At 33.6% G+C, this 23,229-nt stretch overlaps 1 protein-coding gene across 1 annotated transcript; it reads left to right on the plus strand.

Annotated features, from left to right (window-relative positions):
- Positions 1 to 1,805: 1,805 nt before the first annotated feature.
- LOC130106007 (THAP domain-containing protein 6-like) lies at positions 1,806 to 13,801 on the plus strand (the record flags this gene model as incomplete). The annotated part of the gene is made up of 4 exons (XM_056272205.1): positions 1,806 to 1,885; positions 2,274 to 2,466; positions 2,535 to 2,639; positions 13,685 to 13,801. Coding segments are annotated over exons 1-4 (495 nt in total), but the record flags the coding sequence as incomplete, so codon positions are not given.
- Between the last annotated feature and the right edge of the window lie 9,428 nt (positions 13,802 to 23,229).

Genomic DNA, 23,229 nt, shown 5'->3' on the forward strand with positions numbered 1-23,229 from the left:
TTGAATTTCAATAAAAAAAATAAAAAAAAAATAAAAACGAGGATAGCGCGGATATTGCGTCACTGGCAGGCGACATGGATAATTTTGGTGATTTGTTGAATTATAGAGATTTTTGTGATAAATTCAATGTCCAGTGCCCAATGAGAGAGTACAATACAGTGTTAAAGGCCATCAGCACCCCTGAAAATGATGATTAAACAGTTTGTAATGTACTCGAACACTCGACCTCTGTGTATTGAAGAAGTTATTTTAAATAGTAAACAGGTTACAAATAAGTTTATTAGAAATGTGTTATCTAATAAACTTACATAAACTAAGAAATCTAATAGATCTATTAGAAGAAATCGAATAAACTAAGAAACAGTATTTCTCTGGTCAACAGAAAAGAAAATATGTTCTGATTTCAGTGACGAAGAGGCTAAAAAAATAAGGAAGCGGTATTTATCTTACCCAATCTTTCCTAAGGCAAAAGAAGTGACATTTAAAATATTGAATGACATTTATCCATCTAATTACTTTTTACATCTAAGGAGATATCGCTTCTCCCTTTGAATGTGAGCTCAATTAAATTTGGAGGGTTTTTTAATGATAATAACTTAGATTTTTTGATAAACAATCTGATTGTTTTAGGTACACACTTCATCCACAGATGTAAATATTTAAAAACCAAACCCCATTTCAATGGATGGAAGAATGACTTGAAGTTATTGGTAAAATCTCTTCATTGGATGACAGACAGAAATGCCCTGAAACTTCTTTCCGGTTTGGAATTGTTTATGTTATTGGACTAAGACCCTCACCCCCTTTCGTTTCTTTTCTTTTCTTTTCTTTTCTTTTCTTTTCTTTTCTTTTCTTTTTCTTTTCTTCTTATATGTTCGTTTTTCTAAGTGATCTATCAACACGAAATACAACTGTATGATCGTTGATTTATGCCTTAATTGTTTGTACTTGAATTCTCTAAAAAAATAAAATAATAATTGGCAGGCGGGACGGGCCATTATTTAAAATTGGAATTTCTCTGAAATACAATTTCCCAAAAGTCTCCAAATATTTTTTAAGTGCACAATATCTCACACTGTGAAAGTTATTTTTGGATATTTATTACAAAATTATATATATAGATATACAGTTATACAAACCACTATTGTTATTCTTACACTACAACATTATGGAAGAAGCTGGATGATCATTTTGCTCATCCAACATATTATGCAAATTATATTTTTATTGCATTATGATTCTGTATGCATGCGCAGCCATAAACTCTTATTTTCTATAATGTTCAGGATTTTATACACGATCATGGTGTACATTCATTTACACGTCTTATTATTTGTGGGGGTGCTGCTGTACTTATTAGCTCTATATATATATCCAGAAGTATTCTAATATTCTGACCACCTCATGTGTGTAAATAGGGCTGACAAAAAAACTATGAAGTGCAACATCACATTTAACTATGACCTCAGTATTGAATGTACACATTTCTGACTGACTAGTGACGTGTTGGTCACGTAAGCTAGCTGCAATTAACTATTCTCTTCCAACAAACACTAACTAAAGCTGGCTACATAAAACACAACTTTAAAGTACGGCTAACGTGTTTAAAAGTGACAAATACAGTAATTTCATCAACTTACCAGCGAGCGTACTTCGGAAACACTGGAAATGAATGGGGTTCAGTGTTTGCAACCATAGACATAATATATACATAGACGCCCTATTGGCCGTTGGAGCGTACGTCAACGGCGCCGCCATTTTGCTGAGGGCAACATTCTCAAATCTCTCATAACGGTAATTGAAAGATGCCTGCTTCATGCGCTGCTTGGGGCTGTACACATCGCCGCACATTTGAAAACAGGTCTCGGGGAATTACTTTTCACAAGTACGACTGAACGTTTGTTTCTGGTTGTATTTGGTCATTATATAATTAGTAATAGTAACGTTAGTTGGCCACCGGAGTTAGTCAGACTAAAAGAGCTAACGTTAATGTTTGCGATGTCGCTAACGTTAGTTAACTTAGCTGTGGACGTTGAGAGTTGACATGATTTATACTTTAAATAGTATAGTTTTAGCTGATATTATATTTTATATTATAAAGTAAATTTCCTGAAAATCTAAATATTCATCTATATTTTCTTAAAACCGACTTTTATGACAAATAACTTAGTCGTTTCGTCTAGACGACTGACGTATTGTGAATCTTACTGTAACGTTAGTTAACAGTTAGTTAGTTAGATAGTTGGCTAGCTCATTTTTCTCATACATTGAAGGTTTCCAAAAAACAAAGAGTTGAAGAGACCGTGGGAAGTAGCTGTACGAAGGCAAGGTTTTTCCGCAAGCGATTTCTCTGTGCTATGCAGTGAGCACTTCAACTCGGATGACTTTGACAGGACAGGTCAGACTGTCAGGATTAGGGATGGAGCTAAACCATCAGTCTTCAGTTTCCCGACTCATCTACAAAGAGTAGATTATAAGGATTTAATAGCTTGCCATTAAATGTTTATTTGTTTATATTTTTATTTCCTTTTTAGCCCGTTGCAACCAGGACTACACAAGCCTCAAGGAAAGCTGAGGAAAGCCTGTCAGTGGCCTGTTCTCAGCATTTCCAAGAGACGGATCCTGCTCTGCCTATTGCTGTGAGTATTAGTTCTAGTTAAACCCAAAAGAGCTGTGAGCATTGTCGCCCTGTTCATAGTCAAACCTCTCTGTCTCTCACCGAAAATGACATTTTGGTGAAAACAAATAACTATTTTGTTATAATTCACTGACATCACATCAATTAAAGAGGAAAGCACTCACATTTTATATTATAAATTATAAAACAATACATGCATATAACTGTACACTTTGTACACCTGTTACATATGTATGTGTATGCATGTCTGTGTATGTGTGTGTCAGTCAGGTAGTCAAGCATATTCAACACCAGCAAGTATAACATTGTACTAGCTGTTCACCAACCTATGGAAGCTTGTTTCCGCCACTGAATAAAAAATATATATATAATAATTACGACTTTTTATCTCACAATTGCGAGATATGAAGTCAGAATTGTGAGAAATAAAGTCGCAATTGCGAGAAAAAAAGACAGAATTGCGACTTTTTATCTCACAATTCTGACTTTTTTTCTCACAATTGCGAGTTTACATCTCGAAATTCTGACATCTTTTCTCAGAATTGTGAGATATAAACTCGCAATTGCGAAATTCTAAGGGGGGAAAAAGACTAACTTTTTTCCCCTCAGAATAGTTTATATCTCGCAATTCTGACTTTACAACACGCAATTGCAACTTTATATCAATCAATTCTGACTTTATATCTCGCAATTCTGATTTTACAACACGCAATTGCAACTTTATATCACGCAATTCTGACTTTATATCACGCAATTCTGATTTTACAACACGCAATTGCAACTTTATATCAATCAATTCTGACTTTATATCTCGCAATTCTGATTTTACAACACGCAATTGCAACTTTATATCACGCAATTCTGACTTTATATCACGCAATTCTGATTTTACAACACGCAATTGCAACTTTATATCAATCAATTCTGACTTTATATCACGCAATTCTGATTTTACAACACGCAATTGCAACTTTATATCACGCAATTCTGACTTTATATCTCGCAATTCTGACTTTATTATCTCGCAATTCTGACTTTATATCTCGCAATTGCGATTTTATATCAAGCAATTCTGACTTTATATCACGCAATTCTGATTTTACAACACGCAATTGCAACTTTATATCAATCAATTCTGACCTTATATCTCGCAATTCTGATTTTACAACACGCAATTGCAACTTTATATCACGCAATTCTGACTTTATATCACGCAATTCTGATTTTACAACACGCAATTGCGATTTTATATCAAGCAATTCTGACTTTATATCTCGCAATTCTGATTTTACAACACGCAATTGCAACTTTATATCAATCAATTCTGACTTTATATCTCGCAATTCTGACTTTATATCTCGCAATTCTGACTTTATATCTCGCAATTCTGACTTTATTATCTCGCAATTCTGACTTTATAACACGCAATTGCGATTTTATATCAAGCAATTCTGACTTTATATCACGCAATTCTGATTTTACAACACGCAATTGCAACTTTATATCAATCAATTCTGACCTTATATCTCGCAATTCTGATTTTACAACACGCAATTGCAACTTTATATCAATCAATTCTGACTTTATATCTCGCAATTCTGATTTTACAACACGCAATTGCAACTTTATATCAATCAATTCTGACTTTATATCTCGCAATTCTGATTTTACAACACGCAATTGCAACTTTATATCACGCAATTCTGACTTTATATCTCGCAATTCTGATTTTACAACACGCAATTGCAACTTTATATCAATCAATTCTGACTTTATATCACGCAATTGCAACTTTATATCACGCAATTCTGACTTTTATATCACGCAATTCTGATTTTACAACACGCAATTGCGATTTTATAACACGCAATTGCAACTTTATATCACGCAATTCTGACTTTATATCACGCAATTCTGATTTTACAACACGCAATTGCAACTTTATATCAATCAATTCTGACTTTATATCTCGCAATTCTGATTTTACAACACGCAATTGCAACTTTATATCACGCAATTCTGACTTTTATATCACGCAATTCTGATTTTACAACACGCAATTGCGATTTTATATCAAGCAATTCTGACTTTATATCTCGCAATTCTGATTTTACAACACGCAATTGCAACTTTATATCAATCAATTCTGACTTTATATCTCGCAATTCTGATTTTACAACACGCAATTGCAACTTTATATCACGCAATTCTGACTTTATATCTCGCAATTCTGACTTTATTATCTCGCAATTCTGACTTTATATCTCGCAATTCTGACTTTATTATCTCGCAATTCTGACTTTATAACACGCAATTGCGATTTTATATCAAGCAATTCTGACTTTATATCACGCAATTCTGATTTTACAACACGCAATTGCGATTTTATATCAATCAATTCTGACTTTATATCTCGCAATTCTGACTTTATATCACGCAATTGCAACTTTATATCAATCAATTCTGACCTTATATCTCGCAATTCTGATTTTACAACACGCAATTGCAACTTTATATCACGCAATTCTGACTTTATATCTCGCAATTCTGACTTTATATCTCGCAATTCTGATTTTACAACACGCAATTGCGATTTTATATCAAGCAATTCTGACTTTATATCTCGCAATTCTGATTTTACAACACGCAATTGCGATTTTATATCAAGCAATTCTGACTTTATATCTCGCAATTCTGATTTTACAACACGCAATTGCAACTTTATATCAATCAATTCTGACTTTATATCACGCAATTCTGACTTTATATCTCGCAATTCTGACTTTATTATCTCGCAATTCTGACTTTATAACACGCAATTGCGATTTTATATCAAGCAATTCTGACTTTATATCACGCAATTCTGATTTTACAACACGCAATTGCAACTTTATATCAATCAATTCTGACCTTATATCTCGCAATTCTGATTTTACAACACGCAATTGCAACTTTATATCAATCAATTCTGACTTTATATCTCGCAATTCTGATTTTACAACACGCAATTGCAACTTTATATCAATCAATTCTGACTTTATATCTCGCAATTCTGATTTTACAACACGCAATTGCAACTTTATATCACGCAATTCTGACTTTATATCACGCAATTCTGATTTTACAACACGCAATTGCGATTTTATATCAAGCAATTCTGACTTTATATCTCGCAATTCTGATTTTACAACACGCAATTGCAACTTTATATCAATCAATTCTGACTTTATATCACGCAATTCTGACTTTATATCTCGCAATTCTGACTTTATTATCTCGCAATTCTGACTTTATAACACGCAATTGCGATTTTATATCAAGCAATTCTGACTTTATATCACGCAATTCTGATTTTACAACACGCAATTGCAACTTTATATCAATCAATTCTGACTTTATATCACGCAATTCTGACTTTATATCTCGCAATTCTGACTTTATTATCTCGCAATTCTGACTTTATAACACGCAATTGCGATTTTATATCAAGCAATTCTGACTTTATATCACGCAATTCTGATTTTACAACACGCAATTGCAACTTTATATCAATCAATTCTGACCTTATATCTCGCAATTCTGATTTTACAACACGCAATTGCAACTTTATATCAATCAATTCTGACTTTATATCTCGCAATTCTGATTTTACAACACGCAATTGCAACTTTATATCAATCAATTCTGACTTTATATCTCGCAATTCTGATTTTACAACACGCAATTGCAACTTTATATCACGCAATTCTGACTTTATATCACGCAATTCTGATTTTACAACACGCAATTGCGATTTTATATCAAGCAATTCTGACTTTATATCTCGCAATTCTGATTTTACAACACGCAATTGCAACTTTATATCAATCAATTCTGACTTTATATCACGCAATTCTGACTTTATATCTCGCAATTCTGACTTTATTATCTCGCAATTCTGACTTTATAACACGCAATTGCGATTTTATATCAAGCAATTCTGACTTTATATCACGCAATTCTGATTTTACAACACGCAATTGCAACTTTATATCAATCAATTCTGACCTTATATCTCGCAATTCTGATTTTACAACACGCAATTGCAACTTTATATCAATCAATTCTGACTTTATATCTCGCAATTCTGATTTTACAACACGCAATTGCAACTTTATATCAATCAATTCTGACTTTATATCTCGCAATTCTGATTTTACAACACGCAATTGCAACTTTATATCACGCAATTCTGACTTTATATCTCGCAATTCTGATTTTACAACACGCAATTGCAACTTTATATCAATCAATTCTGACTTTATATCACGCAATTGCAACTTTATATCACGCAATTCTGACTTTTATATCACGCAATTCTGATTTTACAACACGCAATTGCGATTTTATAACACGCAATTGCAACTTTATATCACGCAATTCTGACTTTATATCACGCAATTCTGATTTTACAACACGCAATTGCAACTTTATATCAATCAATTCTGACTTTATATCTCGCAATTCTGATTTTACAACACGCAATTGCAACTTTATATCACGCAATTCTGACTTTTATATCACGCAATTCTGATTTTACAACACGCAATTGCGATTTTATATCAAGCAATTCTGACTTTATATCTCGCAATTCTGATTTTACAACACGCAATTGCAACTTTATATCAATCAATTCTGACTTTATATCTCGCAATTCTGATTTTACAACACGCAATTGCAACTTTATATCACGCAATTCTGACTTTATATCTCGCAATTCTGACTTTATTATCTCGCAATTCTGACTTTATATCTCGCAATTCTGACTTTATTATCTCGCAATTCTGACTTTATAACACGCAATTGCGATTTTATATCAAGCAATTCTGACTTTATATCACGCAATTCTGATTTTACAACACGCAATTGCGATTTTATATCAATCAATTCTGACTTTATATCTCGCAATTCTGACTTTATATCACGCAATTGCAACTTTATATCAATCAATTCTGACCTTATATCTCGCAATTCTGATTTTACAACACGCAATTGCAACTTTATATCACGCAATTCTGACTTTATATCTCGCAATTCTGACTTTATATCTCGCAATTCTGATTTTACAACACGCAATTGCGATTTTATATCAAGCAATTCTGACTTTATATCTCGCAATTCTGATTTTACAACACGCAATTGCGATTTTATATCAAGCAATTCTGACTTTATATCTCGCAATTCTGATTTTACAACACGCAATTGCAACTTTATATCAATCAATTCTGACTTTATATCACGCAATTCTGACTTTATATCTCGCAATTCTGACTTTATTATCTCGCAATTCTGACTTTATAACACGCAATTGCGATTTTATATCAAGCAATTCTGACTTTATATCACGCAATTCTGATTTTACAACACGCAATTGCAACTTTATATCAATCAATTCTGACCTTATATCTCGCAATTCTGATTTTACAACACGCAATTGCAACTTTATATCAATCAATTCTGACTTTATATCTCGCAATTCTGATTTTACAACACGCAATTGCAACTTTATATCAATCAATTCTGACTTTATATCTCGCAATTCTGATTTTACAACACGCAATTGCAACTTTATATCACGCAATTCTGACTTTATATCTCGCAATTCTGATTTTACAACACGCAATTGCAACTTTATATCAATCAATTCTGACTTTATATCACGCAATTGCAACTTTATATCACGCAATTCTGACTTTTATATCACGCAATTCTGATTTTACAACACGCAATTGCGATTTTATAACACGCAATTGCAACTTTATATCACGCAATTCTGACTTTATATCACGCAATTCTGATTTTACAACACGCAATTGCAACTTTATATCAATCAATTCTGACTTTATATCTCGCAATTCTGATTTTACAACACGCAATTGCAACTTTATATCAAGCAATTCTGACTTTATATCACGCAATTCTGATTTTACAACACGCAATTGCAACTTTATATCAATCAATTCTGACTTTATATCTCGCAATTCTGATTTTACAACACGCAATTGCGATTTTATATCAAGCAATTCTGACTTTATATCTCGCAATTCTGATTTTACAACACGCAATTGCAACTTTATATCAATCAATTCTGACTTTTATATCACGCAATTCTGATTTTACAACACGCAATTGCAACTTTATATCACGCAATTCTGACTTTTATATCACGCAATTCTGATTTTACAACACGCAATTGCGATTTTATATCAAGCAATTCTGACTTTATATCTCGCAATTCTGATTTTACAACACGCAATTGCAACTTTATATCAATCAATTCTGACTTTATATCTCGCAATTCTGATTTTACAACACGCAATTGCAACTTTATATCACGCAATTCTGACTTTATATCTCGCAATTCTGACTTTATTATCTCGCAATTCTGACTTTATATCTCGCAATTCTGACTTTATTATCTCGCAATTCTGACTTTATAACACGCAATTGCGATTTTATATCAAGCAATTCTGACTTTATATCACGCAATTCTGATTTTACAACACGCAATTGCGATTTTATATCAATCAATTCTGACCTTATATCTCGCAATTCTGATTTTACAACACGCAATTGCAACTTTATATCACGCAATTCTGACTTTATATCACGCAATTCTGATTTTACAACACGCAATTGCGATTTTATATCTCGCAATTCTGACTTTATATCTCGCAATTCTGATTTTACAACACGCAATTGCAACTTTATATCAATCAATTCTGACTTTATATCTCGCAATTCTGACTTTATATCTCGCAATTCTGACTTTATATCTCGCAATTCTGACTTTATTATCTCGCAATTCTGACTTTATATCTCGCAATTCTGACTTTATTATCTCGCAATTCTGACTTTATATCACGCAATTGCGATTTTATATCAAGCAATTCTGACTTTATATCTCGCAATTCTGACTTTATTATCTCGCAATTCTGACTTTATAACACGCAATTGCGATTTTATATCAAGCAATTCTGACTTTATATCTCGCAATTCTGACTTTATTATCTCGCAATTCTGACTTTATAACACGCAATTGCGATTTTATATCAAGCAATTCTGACTTTATATCTCGCAATTCTGACTTTATTATCTCGCAATTCTGACTTTATATCTCGCAATTCTGACTTTATTATCTCGCAATTCTGACTTTATAACACGCAATTGCGATTTTATATCAATCAATTCTGACTTTATATCTCGCAATTCTGATTTTACAACACGCAATTGCAACTTTATATCACGCAATTCTGACTTTATATCTCCCAATTCTGATTTTACAACACGCAATTGCAACTTTATATCAATCAATTCTGACTTTATATCTCGCAATTCTGATTTTACAACACGCAATTGCAACTTTATATCACGCAATTCTGACTTTATATCACGCAATTCTGACTTTATATCTCGCAATTCTGATTTTACAACACGCAATTGCAACTTTATATCACGCAATTCTGACTTTATATCTCGCAATTCTGATTTTACAACACGCAATTGCAACTTTATATCACGCAATTCTGACTTTATATCTCGCAATTCTGATTTTACAACACGCAATTGCAACTTTATATCAATCAATTCTGACTTTATATCTCGCAATTCTGACTTTATATCTCGCAATTCTGACTTTATTATCTCGCAATTCTGACTTTATAACACGCAATTGCAACTTTATATCAATCAATTCTGACTTTATATCTCGCAATTCTGATTTTACAACACGCAATTGCAACTTTATATCAATCAATTCTGACTTTATATCTCGCAATTCTGATTTTACAACACGCAATTGCAACTTTATATCACACAATTCTGACTTTATATCACGCAATTCTGATTTTACAACACGCAATTGCAACTTTATATCAATCCATTCTGACTTTATATCTCGCAATTCTGATTTTACAACACGCAATTGCAACTTTATATCAATCAATTCTGACTTTATATCTCGCAATTCTGATTTTACAACACGCAATTGCAACTTTATATCACGCAATTCTGACTTTATATCTCGCAATTCTGACTTTATTATCTCGCAATTCTGACTTTATAACACGCAATTGCGATTTTATATCAAGCAATTCTGACTTTATATCTCGCAATTCTGATTTTATAACACGCAATTGCAACTTTATATCACGCAATTCTGACTTTATATCACGCAATTCTGACTTTATATCTCGCAATTCTGATTTTACAACACGCAATTGCAACTTTATATCAATCAATTCTGACTTTATATCTCGCAATTCTGATTTTACAACACGCAATTGCAACTTTATATCAATCAATTCTGACTTTATATCTCGCAATTCTGATTTTACAACACGCAATTGCAACTTTATATCAATCAATTCTGACTTTATATCTCGCAATTCTGATTTTACAACACGCAATTGCAACTTTATATCACGCAATTCTGACTTTATATCACGCAATTCTGATTTTACAACACGCAATTGCAACTTTATATCAATCCATTCTGACTTTATATCTCGCAATTCTGACTTTATTATCTCGCAATTCTGACTTTATAACACGCAATTGCGATTTTATATCAAGCAATTCTGACTTTATATCTCGCAATTCTGATTTTACAACACGCAATTGCGATTTTATATCACGCAATTCTGACTTTATATCTCGCAATTCTGATTTTACAACACGCAATTGCAACTTTATATCAATCAATTCTGACTTTATATCTCGCAATTCTGATTTTACAACACGCAATTGCGATTTTATATCAAGCAATTCTGACTTTATATCTCGCAATTCTGATTTTACAACACGCAATTGCAACTTTATATCAATCAATTCTGACTTTATATCTCGCAATTCTGATTTTACAACACGCAATTGCAACTTTATATCACGCAATTCTGACTTTATATCACGCAATTCTGACTTTATATCTCGCAATTCTGATTTTACAACACGCAATTGCAACTTTATATCAATCAATTCTGACTTTATATCTCGCAATTCTGATTTTACAACACGCAATTGCAACTTTATATCAATCAATTCTGACTTTATATCTCGCAATTCTGATTTTACAACACGCAATTGCAACTTTATATCACGCAATTCTGACTTTATATCACGCAATTCTGACTTTATATCTCGCAATTCTGACTTTATTATCTCGCAATTCTGACTTTATAACACGCAATTGCGATTTTATATCAAGCAATTCTGACTTTATATCTCGCAATTCTGATTTTACAACACGCAATTGCAACTTTATATCACGCAATTCTGACTTTATATCACGCAATTCTGACTTTATATCTCGCAATTCTGATTTTACAACACGCAATTGCAACTTTATATCAATCAATTCTGACTTTATATCTCGCAATTCTGATTTTACAACACGCAATTGCAACTTTATATCAATCAATTCTGACTTTATATCTCGCAATTCTGATTTTACAACACGCAATTGCAACTTTATATCAATCCATTCTGACTTTATATCTCGCAATTCTGACTTTATTATCTCGCAATTCTGACTTTATAACACGCAATTACGATTTTATGTCAAGCAATTCTGACTTTATATCTCGCAATTCTGATTTTACAACACGCAATTGCGATTTTATATCACGCAATTCTGACTTTATATCTCGCAATTCTGATTTTACAACACGCAATTGCAACTTTATATCAATCAATTCTGACTTTATATCTCGCAATTCTGATTTTACAACACGCAATTGCAACTTTATATCACGCAATTCTGACTTTATATCACGCAATTCTGACTTTATATCTCGCAATTCTGATTTTACAACACGCAATTCTGACTTTATATCAATCAATTCTGACTTTATATCTCGCAATTCTGATTTTACAACACGCAATTGCAACTTTATATCAATCAATTCTGACTTTATATCTCGCAATTCTGATTTTACAACACGCAATTGCAACTTTATATCAATCCATTCTGACTTTATATCTCGCAATTCTGATTTTACAACACGCAATTGCAACTTTATATCACGCAATTCTGACTTTATATCACGCAATTCTGATTTTACAACACGCAATTGCAACTTTATATCAATCAATTCTGACTTTATATCTCGCAATTCTGACTTTATTATCTCGCAATTCTGACTTTATAACACGCAATTGCGATTTTATATCAAGCAATTCTGACTTTATATCTCGCAATTCTGATTTTACAACACGCAATTGCAACTTTATATCACGCAATTCTGACTTTATATCACGCAATTCTGACTTTACAACACGCAATTGCAACTTTATATCAATCAATTCTGACTTTATATCTCGCAATTCTGATTTTACAACACGCAATTGCAACTTTATATCAATCAATTCTGACTTTATATCTCGCAATTCAGATTTTATAACACGCAATTGCGATTTTATATCACGCAATTCTGACTTTATATCTCACAATTCTGACTTTATATCACGCAATTCTGACTTTATATCTCGCAATTCTGACTTTATATCTCGCAATTCTGACTTTATATCACGCAATTCTGACTTTATAACACCCAACTGCGATTTTATATCACGCAATTCTGACTTTATATCTCGCAATTCTGACTTTATATCTCGCAATTCTGACTTTATAACACGCAATTCTGACTTTATATCTCGCAATTCTGACTTTATATCTCGCAATTCTGACTTTATATCTCGCAATTCTGACTTTATATCTCGCAATTCTGACTTTATATCACGCAATTCTGACTTTATATCTCGCAATTCTGACTTTATATCTCGCAATTCTGACTTTATAACACCCAACTGCGATTTTATATCACGCAATTCTGACTTTACATCTCACAATTGTGAGAAAAAAAGTCAGAATTGTGAGATAAAAAGTCGCAATTACCTTTTTTATTTTTCATTCAGTGGCGGAAACAAGCTTCCATACCAACCAGCTAAGAACATGTGTCAGGTGATTATAAACATCACTCAAAACATTTTCATCCTACATTCTACTAGGAACACACCTATGCATTGGCTGCATCTCCCACTGGTTTAAAGGCCAGACTCTGTGAAGCCTTGGCTAGAGTGGAGAGTCTGGAGCGAGAGAAGAGGAATGTGAAGGACCGAGAAGAGCACTGTGCATGATCTGAAGGGGAAGAACCTCAAAAATGAAGACTTGAAAGAGAGGCTCAATTTCTACTCTGGTAAAAAAAACAAAAAAACTTTATGCATATCTTATGTGTACACACTTTCCCATTGTTATTATTATTATTATTTCCATTATTATTGCAAGAACACTTATTAGTTAGTCTGTTATAACTGAATTTCAGATCTTCCGATAGACCTCTTATCAATGATGGATGCTTGCCAACATGTTGAAGCTGGCTCGAAATATGTCGCAGGCTTACAGTCCAATAACTAGCAGCACTGGTCAGATCAACTGGACATTCATGGTTCATCTAAATGATGTTCAAGTCAACCGAAAAGGTAACAGGCAAGCACGTGCGTTTCGATTCCCAGAAGATGAAGGTGTCTTTGGCTAACAGAAACACTAAGTCGCTCAGTCGCTGTAGCTCTGCGCACATTGAGAGACCTTGGCTATTCACAGTTTAAACACTGTGAAGCAACGGCTGAATTCATTGAGGTAATATACTATGCAAAAAAGGTGATGGATAAAATGCTTTCTCTTAATGCAAACATTTGCTTTTAGATGATTGACAGGCTATTTGACATAGTGAACAGCCGCAATCCACGTGCCAAAGGGTTCAAAAGTCCCCTGGGTTCTTGAAATTGGAGTGATCGAGTTGAGAGCCAGGGAATATTTCATTAGTTTGGTGATGAAAGATGGCACAACCCTTCATCAATCAAAGAGGTTATTTAAAATTGATGAGTTCACAAGTTCATGACATCATAAGTTCATATGATGCTCTTGTTCCCTTGTTCTGATCTTTCCACTGTCTCCTTAGAATTCTTCTTTAGGTGAAACCCAACAAATTAGAAAATCGTGCACAAGTTATAATTTTGATGATTATGGCTTAGAGCATATGAAAACCCCAAATTCAAAATCTCAGAAAATTTGAATATTACATGGGGGAAAAAAAGGATTTAAAATACAGAAAAGTATTTCTCTACTTGGTACTTGGTTTGGGCCCCTTTTGCATGAAAAACTGCCTCAATGCGGCGAAATAAATGAACTTTTGCACGATATAACAAATGTTCGAGTTTCACCTGTATGTTCAGTATTTTTTCAGTTCTTTCAGGTGGCAAATTGGTATGTATGCACTATATTCATATGTTTAAGCCTTTCCAGTTCTGTTCTAAAAATTGTTCCTAGTTGGCTTAATGGCTTAGAGGTAAATCATTTACTTAAAGGTTCCTAACCCTGACACTAATCTATACTCTTAAGGAGCATGCAGTAATTTTGCGATAGGAAAATATAATTACCAACCAGAGACATTGCAATGGCGTGGCTTCTTGGGAATCGTCTCTGAATGTTCTCTCAAAAGCCCCAAAGTTTTTGGATTTTACAAATAACTTTGTATCATTTGCCCCTAGTCTCTCAAAGGGTTTTAGCTTTAACCCCCGGTGATCCTACAAAGGATGAGTGATTATAGATGATTGATGGATAGCAGTGAAATGAATCATTTACTATTTTTATTGTCTATATTATTCTGCAATTAATATAACATTGTATTTGCTAAATTATACCACTTGTGATTATCAATCTATTATAGTTATGGTGTATTGTACTAGTCACTATTTAACTTATTCATTTTTGTCTATATTCTGTAATTAATATTTCATATTCTATTGCTAAAGCGCTATATAAATGAAGTAAATGAAGATGACTTGACTATTAGTATAGTATTACACAAACTATATGCTATTATCAATATATTATTCTACTTATGATATTATATAATTATACTATTCATTACTATTTTATTTGCTGTATACTGTTTGTTTATTTTATTGACTATACACTAAACTATTTATTATTACTTCTCACTTTATCTTATATTTACTATTTGCATTGCATTGTAGTTGTACCATCAATATGTATTACCATAAATGATACATCAGTTATCTTTGTTATTGTATATCTGGAGTATCTATTTGTAAATATCTATAATTTTAGTGCTATAAAAATACAGAAAGCATCTGCATGTGTGATTTGCTGATTTGTTTTATTTTCTCAATGGCTCAATTCTAAGCACAAGACGAGCTAAAATCGGATTAAAGACAGAAAATGCTTTTTCCACAATAAGACAACTTTATTTCTGTTCGGCAGATACACGCCCCTGGTGTTCCTGATGCGTCCAGTAGGGGGAGGCTGAGTTATGTTAAATAATCTTTTTTCTTTAATTATTATTATTTATTTATTTATTTTGTATTGCAAATGAAAGGATACAAGACATTAACAGTGAGAACTGAGAAGAGGAAAAAAAAAACAAGGGGGACATCAAAAGAGATTGAATTAGGCTAAACAAATCAATACAATTTTACATTTTGTCAATATAAAAAAATAAAGGTTCTTTACAACAGACTCAATGATATTATTTGTTTTAGAAACCTTTTATAAACCCTAGTCTTCTCTACTCACTTTAAAATTCATTTTCTTTTTAATGTTCTTTTGTTGCCTGCAGTCTTTAGCTTGCGTGAGATGTTATTTACTCCTTGCATTAAAACACAGCCTACTCCACATGGTTTCTGGGGCAACATTACAGTAGATATTGGAAATATATGAACTGTCTACGGTGTGAACACACAAAAGCATAATAGGCATGTATACATGGATGTAAATCTCTCTCTCCAAGTAATACTGCACACTCACTCAAATATTTTGATTATTTCCAACATCACACAATAAAACCCACATTAAAAACTTTTCCCATTTTGGTTTGAATGTAAATTCTGGTTTGAGTTGTTTCTTATAAATGAAATGATCTAATTATATAATTTATATCTTAATATACATTTTTTCTTAAAATAGCTTACTGGTCTGGACTAAAATGTAGGGTTTGTGCACTTAATGTGGGTTTTATCATACTCTGTCTTTAATTCTTTTTAACTTGCATCTCATAAAGGTGTGTGTTTGCTTTAGCTATAAGAAAATGAAAATCTCTCTCTAAACTTATAAACACCCATCTTTTTTTAACGACTACAAAATAAACAACTTACAGAGACATACATGGACATGGTTTTAATGTAATTTTCAATTTTCTCTGCACAGTCCATCATCGGTGGCCAAAAGAAAGCAAAGTGGAAATCAAAGTGGCTTGTGCCGTTGTACTTAGAAGATCAGGAGCAAATTGATGCAATCCACACTCCCCTGACATCAATTACACACACACACACACACACACACACACACACACACACACACACACGATAAAATCACCATGTATGCCCTTTTCAAAATAGTTAAAGAAATGGGCAAACCATAGGGGAGTCATCATAATTCATAAATGGTGTTAATAAAAAAAATTGTGAACAACAATATTGTGTCTTTCTTTTAAATGGCCCTTGGAATTTTAGAAAAGGGATAAATTGTGTGTGTCTTCATAAAATGCTAGGACACTGTTTTGTAGCTGTATGACGACCAATAGAGAATAGTACAGCAGATATTTAGTCGAGGATATGATTACATGGTACTGTCTAATGGGCTAAATTTGGTTAATATCTAAATGTAACTTTATATAAATTCATAACAATATATTTCCCTCAGTCTCCCATAAAAACCTACGGTGACTAGGCCTATAACTGCAGTAGGTCATATACTTGCCATAACATAGTTGATCCAACTAGGCCTATGTGTATTTTTAATTTTTCAATTCACAAAAACTCATAGTCTTTTGTATAGGCTGAGTGAAGAGAGTGAAGGCCAACTGAATATCTACAGGCATTTTAATCCGTGCAGATCTACACTGTAGCGTTTATGTTTAAATGAACAAAAAAACACAAAAAAATGTCAAGTCTATGGACGAGTTATTAATGTGCACGCGTCGATTTAATTGCGTTATTTCGCAGTATATCCCCCTACTGGACGCATCAGGAACAACAGGGGCGTATATCTGCCTGCTCCAGGTCTGCAGCCTCCCCGTATAGCAGTCTATGGGAGACTTCTTCTTCTATTGCAGTTTTATGGCGGTTGGCAAACCAACTTTCGGTGCATTACTGCCACCAACTGGACTGGAGTGTGAAGCACTATTCTGCATGTATAAATTAAATTATAATAATTTCTTCATCCAATCACTCTAAATTTTCCAGACTATTCCTATTGCTTTAACATAATTCATATCAGCACTATATATTTTATCTTGTTCTGCATGTACTTTCAAAATGCTTTCCATATTAAATGCTTCAACACCCAAGTTTCTTGCTTCCTTCTTAAGTTCTAACCTTTCTTTTTCATATTTAATACAATTTATTAAAACATGTTCAATTGTTTCTGCCTGGTCACAATAATAATTACATTTGCCCGTTTTATGTTTTCCTCTTTTGAACAAAGAATGATTTAGTCTAGTGTGCCTTATTCCAATGCCAGAAATAATTGTCTCTTCTTTTCTATTCCTGAAAACTCTTCTTCCATTTCCTACTGGTTTCTGTAGACTATACATATGTCTTCACTTGTTTTCACTGTTCCATACTTCTTGCCATTTGTTGTTTTTAAATTCTTTAATTTGACCTTTTTTGCTCAGAGTCACTTGTATATGTATCTCTGTGTGTTTCACAGCTTGTTTAGCTAGTTTATCCTCCACTTCATTAGCCTCCACTCGCACATGAGCAGGAACCCACAGGAACTCTATTAAGCTTACTTATTCTTAACAAACTTGTGAGAATCTCATATATAATATCTTGCCTTGCTGATTTATGTCCACTTTCGAGGCTTTTGATTGCTGTATAAGAATCAGAACATATTACTCTTAATCTTGGTTTTACATCCTCTACCCACTGGAGTGCTGCCATCATGGCCACTAATTCTGCAGCAAACACATATACATGGTCAGTTATTCTTTTTTTAAAGCAAGCCTTGTAATGCTGGTAATAAGATAAATTATAACACGAAAATGTCAGGGAAATTTTAAGGGTTGCTCATGGAGGATGGATATTTTAGTGCAAACAAAACAATTATTCATCGTGAATTCACAATCTGTATTTTAAATAACAAAAAATGAAAGTACTGACTTTTTATAAGGAATTATGTGTATTTTCCAACAGCTTTCCAATCACTATTTATCTTTTTAGCACCATTTTTAAATTGTAATATTTCTCTTTTAAACATACATGTAACATTAATCTATTAATATATTTCCCTTTCAAAACATTTAAATGAACTGTATTACCATTACTGTCCTTTCTAATACAGCGTAAATCATCAATTTTCTAAGAAATTAACCTGTGTACTTATCACTTCAAATAAAACATTCATTTGAAATGTATGGTCACTTAACAATTATTCAAAAAACAAAAAATGGAGCGTAGCTGGAAGAAAACTAAACTAGAGGTATTTCAGATTTCATGGAAGGAGAGCTCGACTGCTTACAGAGAGGCTTTAAAAGCTGCTAGATCTGCTTATTTTTCAACCCTATAAGAAGAAAATAAACATAATCCTAGGTATTTATTTGAAACAGTGGCTAAACTAACGAAAAAGAAAACTTCAAGCCCAGAAATGTCCAAGCAACACAGCAGTAATGACTTTATGAACTTCTTCACTTATAAGATTGATAATATCAGGGACAAAATTATAACTATGCAACCGTCTACTACAGTATCGCATCAGGAAGTGCATTGTAGTCTCCCTGAGGAAAAATTTGATTTATTTGTTGCTATAGGAGAGGAAGAATTCTGCAAACTCGTTAATTCATCTAAATCGACAACATGTATGTTAGACCCTATACCGACTAAGCTACTGAAAGAGATGCTTCCAGAGGTCATAGATGCTCTTCTTAATATCATTAATTCATCTTTGTCTCTAGGATACGTACCAAAAACCTTTAAACTGGCTATGATAAAACCGCTTGTTAAAAAACCACAACTTGATCCTACAGAATTAGTCAATTACAGGCCGATCTCGAATCTGCCTTTTCTATCAAAGATATTAGAAAAAGCAGTATCTTCACAACTATGTTCCTTTCTAGAAAGAAATGATATCTGCGAGGATTTTCAGTCCGGATTTAGACCGTACCATAGTACCGAGACAGCTCTCATTAGAGTCACAAATGATCCGTCTTATCATCCGATCGTGGTTGTATCTCTCTATAAGTGTTACTCGATCTTAGTGCTGCATTTGACACCATTGACCACAATATTCTTTTAAATAGACTAGAAAACTATGTTGGCATTAGTGGAGTTGCATTAGCATGGTTTAAATCATACTTATCTGACCGTTATCAGTTTGTAGAAGTAAATGAAGAGATGTCTTATCGATCACAAGTTCAGTATGGCGTACCACAAGGCTCAGTACTAGGACCGCTGCTGTTCACTCTGTACATGCTACCATTAGGAGATATCAAGTCAGGTCAAGTCAAGTCACCTTTATTTATATAGCGCTTTTTACAATACAGATTGTATCAAAGCGCTTCACAGTGATAACATGAAAACAATATAACAAAAACAATATAACAATATAACAAAGTTTGTTTCTAAAAGAAATTGCGTCAACGTCCACCTTAAGTAAGGCAGATCAATAATATTATTGAATATTAAATGTTAAATGTCCCCAACAAAGCAAGCCAAAAGCCAAGGCAACAGTGGAGGAACCCAAACTCCATCAGGGACAGAATGAAGAAAAAAACCTTGGGAGAAACCAGACTCAGTCGGGGGGCCAGTTCTCCTCTGGCCAACGAAGGAACAGTGCATGATTCGGGCAGCATTACAAGTCAGATTGGATCGGAACATTTAGAGTATTTTTTGGAAGTCCAAGTATGCACGCCGGTCTTATATCATTAGGAAACATGGAGTTAGCTTTCACTGTTATGCCGATGATACTCAGCTGTATATTTCTTCAAAACCCAACGAAACTTACCAATTCACAAAATTAACGGAATGCATAGCTGATATAAAAAATTGGATGACTAGTAATTTCCTACTACTAAATTCTGAAAAGACAGAGATTCTAATAATTGGACAAAAAACTTCCACACGTAATAACCCAGAATACTGTCTAACACTTAATGGCTGCTCTGTTAAGTCTTCGTCGTCGGTTAGGAACCTGGGTGTGTGTGTGTGCTCTTTGATACCAATCTTTCTTTTGAAAGTCACGTGTCTAGTATCTGTAAAACTGCATTCTTCCATCTTAAAAACATATCTAAATTAACACCATATGCTCTCATTAACAAATGCAGAACAATTAGCTGATGCGTTCATGACATCAAGGCTAGATTACTGTAATGCTCTACTGGGTGGTTGCCCTGCACCCTTAATAAACAAACTACAGCTAGTTCAAAACGCCGCAGCTCGAGTTCTTACCAGAACCAGGAAGTATGACCATATTAGCCCGGTTCTGTCAACACTGCATTGGCTCCCTATTAAACATCGTATACATTATAAAATATTGCTGATTACTTACAAAGCACTAAATGGTTTAGCTCCGCAGGACTTGAGCGAGCTGTTAATGCATTATAGTCCTTCACGTCTATTGCGATCTCAAAACACCGGCCAGTTGATAATACCTAGAATATCTAAATCGACTGCAGGCGGGAGATCCTTTTCCTATTTAGCACCAAAACTCTGGAACAGTCTTCCTACCATTGTCCGGCAAGCAGACACACTCTGTCAGTTCAAAGCTAGACTAAAAACACATCTCTTTGACCTAGCATACACATAATACATTATAGACTTCCTTAATTCAAAATTAGGCTGCATAGATTAGGTCAGCCGGAACCGGGAACACTTCCCTTAAATCCTGGTGTACTTGGTACATCATAAGAATGATGGCGTCTACGCTAATATTAGTCTCTCCGTTTATCCCGAGGGACCCTCTATGGTGGACCTGGACCCATCCCAACTCATCCTGCAGTGCCGGCCTCATCAGCCCTGTGAAGGCCTCATCCACACGACAGCCATCGGCACTGATCCTCAACAACTCGTCTCCATACCGGCGTGATTACTTCCACTTCCAACCAGATGGAAATGGATAAATACTCTAAATGTTCAGATCCAATCTGAGTTCTAACGCTGCCCGAATCATACACTGTTCCTCCATTGGCCAGAGGAGAACTGGCCCTCCGACTGAGTCTGGGTTCTCCCAAGGTTTTTTTTATCCATTCTGTCCCTGATGGAGTTTCAGTTCCTCCACTGTTGCCTTGGCTTTTGGCTTGCTTAGTTGGGGACATTTAATATTCAACAATATTATTGATCTGCCTTACTTAAGGTGGACGTTGACGAAATTTTCTTCTAGAAACAAACTTTGTTGTATTATTTTCATGTTATCACTGTGAAGCTGCTTTGATACAATCTGTATTGTAAAAAGCGCTATATAAATAAAGGTGACTTGACTTGCCTACACTGTCATTGGTCAGGCGCGCACACGCTGTTAACGATACCATTGTCTCTAGAGTGTGACAATCTGTCAATAAAGATCAGCCAACACTTTTGTGTTCTCCTCCGATCTACACTGATCTCATAAACTGAATTATGAATGACGGAAATCCGTGGTAGCGACGGAGAACTTTAATCCATGTTTTTAACTAATTATTTATCACATTAGACAGTTAATGTGATAAATAATTAGTTAATAACATGGATTAACATGAATATTAACCCTTATAAATGAAATGTGGTTCTTCAAAATAAATGTCAGAGTGTTTCTGTTGAAAACAAGCATTGAGACCCGGGGAGAGAGCAGCCGCTCACTAACAGCAGAGAGCAGGAGACACACGCTGGTCATTTTTAGTTCATTTGTGTGACATTACATTTTATTCATAACATTAAAAACACAATCTTTTGTGGTAAAATCGAGCAAAAGGTAAAAAATGGAATTCCAAAAAATTTCAACAAAAAAAAACAAAATTTAGGCCAGTGAGGAGTCCATTACAGTAATCCACCCTGCTGGTGATGAAAGCATGCACAAGTTTCTCTAAGTCTTGACTGGAAACAAAGCATCTAATTCTTGCAATATTTTTCAGGTGATAGTATGCTGATTTAGTTATTGCTTTGACATGACTACTGAAACTAAGGACTGACTCTAGAGACACACCAAGATTCCTGACTTGATTTTTAGACTCAGCTGAGAAATCTACCCAAACAAAAGAAAAATACAATTAAGATACATATCCTCTCAGGTTATTAAATAATGAAGACATCACCAACAGTTTAGTTGGAAATATATGTAATATTAATCAAAATGCTCCGTTCTCTAGAGTTTATGGACACAAACAACAAAATATTTACAACAAATAAGGTTTATTTTGAATAAAATATATCTTATGTGAAAAGGGACACTCATATAATCCTGAAAATAATAAATGTTTTTAAAAAAATACATAACTTTTTAAAATATAAGTTAAAAATATCTTACTATATACTCTAAAAATATTTTAGATGCAAATGTCATGTTG

The sequence above is a fragment of the Rhinichthys klamathensis genome, unplaced genomic scaffold (assembly GCF_029890125.1).
Source record: "Rhinichthys klamathensis goyatoka isolate OS25496 unplaced genomic scaffold, OSU_Roscu_1.1 h1tg000331l_1, whole genome shotgun sequence".
In the NCBI taxonomy this organism is placed as follows: domain Eukaryota; kingdom Metazoa; phylum Chordata; class Actinopteri; order Cypriniformes; family Leuciscidae; genus Rhinichthys; species Rhinichthys klamathensis.